This window comes from Sturnus vulgaris, chromosome Z (assembly GCF_052056855.1).
Source record: "Sturnus vulgaris isolate bStuVul1 chromosome Z, bStuVul1.hap1, whole genome shotgun sequence".
NCBI classification, from domain to species: Eukaryota; Metazoa; Chordata; class Aves; order Passeriformes; family Sturnidae; genus Sturnus; species Sturnus vulgaris.
The window spans coordinates 38,305,548-38,315,745 of record NC_142283.1 but is presented as its reverse complement, the minus strand read 5'-3'; the positions used below and the strand labels follow the sequence as shown (position 1 = coordinate 38,315,745).

The 10,198-nt window shown below is 41.4% G+C and overlaps 1 protein-coding gene across 1 annotated transcript; it reads right to left on the bottom strand.

Moving 5' to 3' along the window:
• Positions 1 to 714: 714 nt before the first annotated feature.
• MINAR2 (membrane integral NOTCH2 associated receptor 2) lies at positions 715 to 9,954 on the bottom strand. The gene is made up of 3 exons (XM_014869082.2): positions 9,766 to 9,954; positions 1,699 to 1,944; positions 715 to 894 (listed from the first exon to the last, which is right to left on the bottom strand). Exons 1-3 carry the CDS (start codon positions 9,928 to 9,930, stop codon positions 715 to 717), a joined length of 591 nt encoding a protein of 196 aa, XP_014724568.1. The 5' UTR covers positions 9,931 to 9,954.
• Positions 9,955 to 10,198: the final 244 nt, after the last annotated feature.

The following is a 10,198-nucleotide window of genomic DNA, read 5'->3' as shown; positions in this document are numbered from 1 at the left end:
ACTTTAATATTTTTAAGTATATTAATTCCAGTTTATAGTTTCGTACTCCACAGATGTTGTTGTCACTCCATCTTTTGGGATGATAGAAATGCTCTGTGTTGGAAGAAGATGACCTAATGGAGGAAGAACTTTGTCACAGGTCTCAGGGAATTTTTTTGACGGAAACTCAGTGATCTATTTTCTATTTTTTTTTCTCTGAAAAAGTGTAAGAAAATATTTATGTATTTAGGCTGGCCTTTACTACGTGTTGCATCACTGCAGCAATGCATTCAATCACTAAGTAATGTCTTAATTTTTGTTTTATCATTCTTTGTGACATCTTGAATGATGCTTTATAACGCTTTTTTATATTCTAAAAATAGGTATCATAAAAAGACAAAAAAGATGTTTGGTGTTTATTAGAACAAATAGTCAGCTGGTTCTCTATACACCCTATGTGTAACATACCACACATACTGACTTAAATCACTAGTCCAAAGAAGGCACTAAAAATAGAGAGTGCAGTTTTATTTTTAAATTATACATATTTAAAGAATATAAAGAATATTTGCCTCTTTTCAGGGTCAATTCCTTGTGTTATACAGGAATGTTTTGAAGAAGTGATGTCAAATAAATTGTGTTTGTGACCAAAAAAATGGAATTAAAATAAAACCAGAGAATGGAATAGTTTAATAAAAATATTTATTGAAAAAAATTCACCATCATTTGGCTATACTAAGTAAGTAAAACACTAAGTGTGATTACAGTAATTAGGATGCAAATGGCTAGTACGATGAGCAGAATGATTCGGCAATATTTCGAATGCTTTTTTTCTCTCTCCTTCTTTTTTAACAAGGTATCATACCCAGGAGTATAAATATCCCCCATCCAGAACTGTAGATCATTAGGATTTTCCTAGAAGAAAAATCAGAAAATTAAATCAGTTTCTCTCTTTTACACAAAGTCATTAGAACATACCCAGAAGTATTTTGGCTATCATCAGATACTGATTAATGAATTTAAGACATCACAACACATATGCGAGACACTTTCACTTGAATGTAGGTTGTGCTACTTTCCAGATGCTGCAAATGTTCCACTGGGGAAAATTAAAACCACACTTTTCATCCAGGAACCAAAAGTAGGACACCAGCCATTGAAATGTGTTTAAAAACCCAGAACAAACCATGTTGTCTTCTCAAGAAGAGATGACATTTTATAAACACAGCACTGACTCCCTCTTCAAAAAATGGTACAGCAGAGAAAAAAAAAACAAACAAAACCCAAACAAAAGTAATCCTAAAAGTAATTTGTGCCAACCCACAAGGAGGTGAGATCCTTTATAGTGTGGACAAGGCTGAGAAATATATGTAATTTGATAACAGATTTTTGCTATCAACAGTTATTAAAGTATTTAAGTGCCACATTTGTAGCTCTTCTCTACAACTCAGGGGACCTGAGTTGTACAGTGTTGTGGTTTAAGAGCTTCTCTCATCAGAGGTCATGTACTGCAAAATTTAAATTCCTGGTGTCTCACCAGGTATGTAGACTTCTTTCCTGATAAGACTCATATTTGTGCCACGTCCATACCAGAAAATACCTCCACATTTACTTCTGTAATCTCACCTAAAGATCCAAGAGGGCTGCACAGAGGTTTATGCATGCACCACACAGCTCACAGCAATTCACTTGCTCAAACTCAGCACAACAGCCAATTACCTTTATGTGGCTGGCCAAGTTAGAGTGCAGTGACTGTCTGTCATACTCTTGCACAGTCCAGGAAGGAGTCTTTTTCTTCTCCTCCCAGTCGTCATCCACATAGATATCACTATACAATGGGTTGCTCTTGATTGTGGACTTCAGGGTGATGGGAGTAATGTGTTTCCCCAGTGATTTGTCTATTATTTCTTGACTGACCCTGTTCAAGTCTAAGCCTGGCAGTTCAGTGACAGTTCTCTTTTCTCTCTGTAAGACACAAGTTAGATCAGAACCTGGCTTTCATTTGCATTACCTACAACACAGGCCCCTTTCCAGAATTATCACTTGTAACGCAACATAATCATTTTTAAACTACACATGTAACCATTTTTCTCCCTCTGGCAAACTTCTACAGTGAGGGAGCCTGACCGCTCAATTGGACAGATTTCTTCCTTCTGAGGAAAGCAGGTGGGTACAATCTGAACATTAAGTTCTTTTGCAAATGTGAACTGACATTATAATGCCTGCTGGAAGAAAGCCTCTGCTTTAGTGAAATGTGCTATGGAGAACTGCAGTAGAACATTATAGTTCTGCTGAAAGCCATGGATATGTGATGCAGAAGCAAAGATGTAAGGACAAAGCAGAATGATCACAGGGGCAATGGTGTGTAAAAGAAAAGACAACCTCAACTGGAAATGCATCTCTGATAGCAGAGGTGTGACTCACAGTTCTGTTCACACTGTTGAATGCTAGACTGCTAGACCCATGTCAGGATGTTGAAGTTCTTCAGTCAGCTGAGGGCACTGTCAATATTCATAGGTAATTAAATACCTGAGCAGTCTTCCAATAACAAAAGCCGTTAAATAAGACCTTTTAGAACATATGGATGTCGAGGAAGGAAGAAAGACAACAGTCCTGGTGGGATCGTATTTTTGAGAAATCACAAATTGCCTCTTAAAACAGCACTAAGGGTTTCTTTAGGGTTCTGTAAAATAGTAGTTACGATACTTTTCGATCTACAATTGCATGGAGGAATGCAATCTCTAGTCCAAGCTGTTCAGTATTTTTCACAGCCTTCTGTCCCCAAGACTTTCAATTATCCTGTCACTGATCTGTGGTACCACAGCGTGTCAGCTACCTAAGAGACCTGCATTTTGCAGAGCATTTGTCTTACAGTAACACCTCTCCCATCTCTCAGGATTTTAGAACCAATACAGAGCAAATTCATCCCTCCTCGTAAGTTCTTTCGTCCTTAGGAGCTTTGTGTTGGGTCAAGGGGAGCCTTGGCCTGACCCAGTGGTCCTGTGTCAGGTATGCTGGGAGAGGGCAATCCCCACCTCCCTCCTGCTCTCAGAAATCACAAAGGTGTGGGCAGCACCTGCTGCAAGATGCACATAAGGTAAAATGCACATAATAAACAGCCAGTGAAGAAGTTGGGTCCTGAGAAACTTGCTTCCATGTAAGGATAACTTTCCCTGATTTTTTCACATTTACTGAGATCTCCAGATGTTACGTTACTACAGGCTGGATGGACTTCAGCTGCAAAAGGGCTAGACACATGCCCTGCTTCTCCTTCCACCTTTCTGGTGGGAGCTCAGGGCATCTGACCTCCTGCATGTTGGCTTTGGAAACTGCTTCGACACCTCATCAGGTCAGTGAAGGTCCCCAAGATGATAGCAAACTGTTGGCTTCTTCTGCTTGAGAAGCCCACTTTGTGGGCTGGAGAGTCCACTTTCAGTGGAAGTCAGCTGCTGTGTGCCATCACCTATTTCATGACTGCATTGTCTGTGTGCATGTATAGACTCCTATATTGGTCTGAGGCAGGCAGGTGTAGAAGGAAGCCGAAGGACTGATTTCCTTCAGAAAGTGAAGGTGAAGAAGAGAAAACAGCAGACTTTGTCTAAGAAACTCTAGGAGGAAGCATCATGCTGGCATTCCTATCCCTAAATCCTACAGAAGTGACTAAGCATGTTTCCCATCAATAATTGCCATTAGTAGGCGGGTGAATCCTCAGTGACCTCCCATCCTTCTGTTAGTTCATATGTTCCACATGTCGTTCCTTAGCCTTCACGTATCCCCTGATAATATTACTCTCTCCATTGCAGTTACAGCTGGCACTGAAGCCCTCTGGGCTGTACTGGCCAGACTTCAGCTGAGCTGGTGTTTTTAACTGCCTTTTCTTTCTGACTGCATTTTATTTTATTTACTTTATTTCTTATTTAAGGTTTGTCATTGACCTTAATGACTCTTCCCTCAGGCTTGCTAAATAGTTGAACTTGGAGAACATTTTGTTGAAGAACGCGAACTGTCTCACCAGGGGATGATTGGTCTCCCTAGACTAAAATGTTGTGAAAAGAATGTGACTTGACAGTAATTTTTAAAGCTGTTTTAGATAAAATTATCCAAAACTTGGAATAGATGGTATGATGCAAAAATTTGTTCATAAAAACAGTGCTTTGTGTCAGAACTTTTTCCCCTGCTGCCTGAAGTACCTTTCTTTCCATGGGCATGAGAAGAGTGTGGTGGCTTGGAGCTGATGTAGAGAGAGAATAGATTGGGAGGGGCAGCTGGGTTTTACCATAAGAACTGGACTGGAATTTGGGGTAGGATATAGTTTGCAGAAATTTTACAGAACAGACATTGAAGTGACAAACTAATTGGGAGAATGTACTTGAATACAGCAGATGCCTGATTGTAGATATGTCTTACTAGTTAGGGGAAAGGAAGGACAGAAGCTAGAATCACATGCAAACCCCAGAAGTTTTAGGTCTAAGAAATTATACAAAGAAATATGAACAATATTGCATTAAACATATGCATTTCTAGAAGCAGTGAAACATAAGATTAGACAACAAAAATATGCTTGCTAGTATGAATTTCTGCAAAAGCTACTTTTTTACATTCTCTTTTAAGATTGAAAACACATCCCAACCTTTGTCACAGACTCTGACTCATGCAGCAAATGCTCAAAGTAAAACTATTGTAAATTTAGGTATCAATATCCATTACAGAATTCATACTATCTATACACACTGAATATAAGAAGACAGTGTGAATGAGGGTGGAACAGAACAAATCAAAGGCAATTTATGCTATTATTCACTGAAAGGAAGGAGCGAATAGCGGATACTCCAAGAAGCAGCAGTTATGAAGAACACTGAACTGTAGATTAAATATGTTTGTGAAATACTTATTTAACAAGATGAAAAATGTTCAATTCTGCAAACACATAACTGTGTTTGATCTACATATAGCTCATGAGCAAGAACACTGTTATAACTGGTTAATAACTAATTTTTCACTGTGAAAAGTATGTCCCTCTTTGACAGACACAGAGAGCTGTCATGTACAAGTACTAGTATTCTATGAAAAGCTCAAAGATCTATAGAGGGTCAGTGTTATTTTCATTACTGAGTCAACGTGTGCTTACTCCAAGTCTTTCTCTTGTTGATTATTTTATAATGCAAATTATGCATACCTTACAATTCTTTTAACTAAAATTATAATTTAGTCTTTATTACTAGGAAGTAGTTTTATCTCATTTTTATCTTGACTTCATCCTTCTGTTCCCACTGCTTTTGTTGCTGATAGCACTGAAACAACCCAAGAGCCTAACCATCCTTTTCCCAGCCTGTGTTTTGCGGTATCACCCATCAAACCCAGGACATCAACAGTTAAGGCTAGACCTTGGTTTCAAGCCCATCTACCTGAAAGAAGAGAAGAAAGAGACAGTTAAACAGTAAAGGAAATTTACTTCCTGGAACTAAAGCTTTTCTTCCCTTTCCTCCCAAACAGAACCAGTTTCTCTGTTCCCATCGCCAGCCCTGGTTTCCACCTGATGTTGGCAATGATGCCCAAGGAAAGTAAGAAGGGCTGTTGATGGGCAGCTACACCTAGAAGTTTTAACCAAGGCAGTCCTACAGAAACCGAAAGCCACTAGATACTACAGGATTTGTTTCATAACAGCCTTCTCAATCCTAATGAAAGTGACTAGCAGGGTGGTCATTATATTTGATAGTAGCTCGTTTAATAATAGAACCATCCGTTGTGCAAAAGCCTTGTAACAGATTGTAGAGACCTTTCCTGCACTCATAAGGACATTTTTCTAATGTAGAGATCTATTTTGAAGGCAGACAAAAGGTTTGATAGACAAAAAACTATTAGGGTGTAGCCAAGAATCCCTGTGGTAGGAGTATTAACTGCATAGGTATTGCTAGACATTGGGAAAATAAAAAATCTTTTGTGTTATACCAGCACTTGAGAGCTTCATTCAACAAATCACTTCTCATAGGAGATGCTATGGAAGGGCAATCGGGAAGGCAAGGATCAGCCAAAGGTGCATAAGGAGCTATGAAAGACAGTAGGGCAGACAGCTCACACCAAGGATTCCTGAGAAGCCTGAGCAGGTCCAGAGGAGGCTGCAAAGATGAACAGAACATTGGAGCACCTCTCTCATGAAGACAGTTTGAGCGAGCTGGGGTAGTTCAGCCTGGGGAAGAGAAGGCTGCAGGAAGACCATATAGCAGCCTTCTAGTACATAGAGATGTCTGACAAGAAAGCTAAAGAGAGAAGTTTTACAAAAATACGACACGAGAAATGGCTTTAAACTGAAAGGGGGCAGGTTTAGATAGCATTTTTCCCTGTGAGGATGGTGAGACACTTGAACAGGATGTCCAAAGTTGTGAATGCCCCATCCCTGACAGTGTTTAAAGCCAGGCTGACTGGGCCTTTGAAGACACCTGCTCAAGTGGAATACATCTATGCCTATGGCAGGGCAGTTGGAACTGGATGACCTGTAATATCCCTTCCAACTCAAACCCTTCTTTGATTCTATGAATGAAGATTCTAGGAATGAATCTTTTCTTAAGGATGGAAATGAAGGGGATCTGGATCCCTTGTCAGAGACATTAAGGCAGCCTTAGGTACTGCAAAACTGAAAAGCCACCTGACATGGACAGGAAAGAGATCACTATATAGTTATAAACACTTCAGCCAAAGTGACGGGGATTTTTAGAGAAAAATGAACATTCATATGGACTATTTTAATTGTGCATCATTGAGACTATCTTTTGTAATGAATTGTTTAGTTTCAAAAGGTGTTTTATCTGTCATTGGTAATGCTGTTCTGCAGGGCTGTGAGTGCATTATATAAAAACTTCTGTACAGTCTCGGATCAAAGCTCCTGCCAACCTTGCAGCTGGATCTTATTGTGGCCAGTTGCAGATGTCTAGGGAAGAATAAGGGAGAGAGTGGAAATACATAATGCACGTATGAGCCAGGGGACAAAGAAGTGACTCTAACCTGGCACTTAACTTAGAGATTTTTAAAAACCCTCTTGTCCTGGTATACTGAGAAACAAGCAAAGACAGGACACAGGCATTAACTCATATGTAAGGCCAAAAAAACATCATGCCAAGAAGTAGCATGCTGCTAAGACTGAATGCTCTCTGCTGTCTTCCAAAAACGAGGGGCGGGGGGAAGGGAAATATAAACAAGAAAGAGAAGTCTCAGAATTGTAGAAAACTACCAGGTTGACTACAGGGGAGACATGCATGAGAAACAGATATAGAGGATTAATCATCTGGTGTGTGCTGGGTATTAAAACATATTGTGGGGCAGAGAGTCCAGCAGGACTGGAAATTGTCAGGGTGATCAGAATGCGGTCAGCAGTGATCCATTTGCAGGAGAAAGTCTGTGCTTTTTATGCTGCTTTTCACAAGGAAGGGCCAGAATTCCTGGACTGCTTTATGGTTTGTTTTAGTCAAAGTAGATGATGAAAGTACATGCTAAGTGGAGAAGCTGTTTAGTTTGCCTGATACCAAAGAGGAAAGTGAGGAGAAATACCAGCAGCTTTTTGTCATTACACGAGGCAGTTTTTCATAATGGAAACAGATTTTAAAACTTATAGGTGTAGAAAACACATAAGCACTTCAGTGCATTTGAATTTAAGTGATCTCATAATAAAGGTTTGGAAGAGACCACAAACATGTCACTGAGCAGTCACTTTGCATAGGGAGCCCTCAGTAGCAATAGTTTCTTAAAAGAATATTGACTTCTAAAGAGAGAATTTAGGCTACTCTCAAGGTTTAATGACTTTAGGAATCTGCAGATCATGCACACGTGTTCTGAAATTAATTCTCTCTTCCCCTCTTGCCCCTCTTTTTCCATTTCTGAATTAACTCACCCTTAACCCCATTATCTCTCTCATCTTAAAGTAAAATATAGTATTCCTGCACCATTAGTTCTCCACTGTGCCATCGTGTTTCTTCTAATGTCTGGAACTCATCAGTACTTTTCCCTTTATTTGACTGTCAGCAAAAGGAGAAAAAGAAGGCGAGCTCCTAAGGGAGAGAGAATGGCACAATGAATTTTATCTGGACAGCTTGAATTCACTAATGACTACTCTTAAAAGTATAGATTGTGTCCTAGGTTTAGCATTTATAAAATATACCACTTTGCAAACTCCATTTTTGGAGGCAGACATTTCCTTTGAAACAGCCATCCCGGGGCTGGGACACAGAGTTCCAGGAAAACCTTCTCGCTGGTGGCAAAAAGCAGAGCACAAGTCAAAAAGCACAGGGCTCCCTACACATTTTTACTCCTCCCGCAGCTCTGCAGCCCTGGCTCGGTGACAGCGCGTCCTGATTGACAACAATGGGGAGAAGGATCCCTGCTGCGGAGGAGGCTCTGTGTGTGGCTGCCTCCCTCCTGCACAAAAGAGGGGCTTAGGTGGGGGAAGGGGGTGAGGCCAGCATTGCACCATACCCCGCCGCTCGGGACCCTTCAGGCTCCGTCCCCTGTTAGCGCTGTTTGCATGGGACACTACGGGCCACAGCGTGCTCCCCGCCCAGCTCTCCTTGGGAAGCCGCCAGCAAAGATTATACAACACGAACGGAGCGGCTGGAGGCGGTGGAGCAGGCAGAGGGAAGGGTGTCTGGGGTAGGGAAGAAGCTAGGGAAAGTAAGGGGGGAGCGTGGAAGCGGGTGGCACGGGGGGGAGAACTTTTGCAGTTGGAGGAGGACTGGAACGGACTCTGGGAGGGAGCAAAGGGGTTTAGAGAGCTGATGGGGAGAAATGTCTGAAAACGGAGAAGTGCGACGGGAAGTGGCTGTGGGAGACTTTCAGCATCATTCTCCTCCCTTCCCCCAGGCTCAAGCTTTTTTGGCTCTTACTCCTCATTCCCCTGGGGAATCCGACACCCACCCTAAGGATCCTGAGAATGTAGACTCTTCTCCATCACCCCCCTCACCCCCAACCTCTTATGTATGTCTCCATCCCTTGACAAGAACCAGACCTTGGAGCTTTTGCTCATGCTAGGGGTGGGGAAAGGCGAGGGGCTCCCCGGGCAGCAGGAAAGGAGCACTGTGGAGCAGCAAGTGGGGCCCAGAGGGGTGTGAGCTGATGCAGCTGTAGCGCTGCTGATCCAGACATGAACTTCTCCTCCGCCAGCTCCAGGGCCTCTGCTAGGCAGTGCACACTTACATTTTTACCAAGAAACTGCTGCTACCTCTATATAATAACCTGGATTAATGCTGACAGCATGTTTCACACTTCCGACAGTTGTCTTTCAGTGTAACAGGAAGGCTAAAGTTGAATGAGAAAAAAAGGGGAAAATAGAAAGGAAGTTTTGATGAGCCATTATATATATATGTTTGTAACAAGAATCTTTAATGTCCCTCTAATGTGCCTTTTCACCAAGTTCAAGGGATGTGACTTCACTTTCATTTTAAATCTGGGGCCATTCTTACTTCTTCAGAGAGCACATTCTGTGCACACCTTTAGTACAATTAAGTGGTATTTGACTTCAGAAGACTATCTGGAAAATGCAATGAAAATATTACAAAGAGAAGTAGAAAGCCTAATACACTGAAATAAAGTCAGTAGACCACCCTCAAGAAAGCAACTCTTCTCATGGAGCCTGATCCTCCCTGATGTTAATGGGAAAATATACAGGAATATTAATGATGCCGATTAAGAGATGCAGGAAGCTGAAACTACAGCTGATGTGTTACCATCACGTAATTTTTCTCCTGATCCTTAAAACGAGGTAGAAAAATCAGGAAAATGTCAGCCTCTTTTAGTCCTTACCTGTAAATAGATCCTGTTGTGCCACCGCTGCACTCCAGGTAAAGCTGCTTCTGGGAATTTCGCCCAGCTGGCTGGTAGAAAGGCAGAGTTTTTCACTAAAGATTTAACCTCCAGTTGCAGGAATTTATCAGGATGGTTGTTGTTTGGCAAAACGGAGAGATCCATGTTTCTGTGCTGTACAGTAATAATGAAAACAGCCCCAGCTTCTGCTTCCTGGCTGTGCATGCTCTTTCTATTATTAATGATGTGAAGAAGGATACGACAGTTTCCTGAAACTGTATCTGACCCCTGTTTGGTATCAGGCTCACTTATATCATCTACCAATGATAAAAGATTGTTTAGAAGTGGCAGAGCAGACAGGACAAGTTTCTGTAAGTGCCTGGCTTAAGTTTTCAGGGTCAAGGTCTATTTTGATAGATACATATGTGCTCAT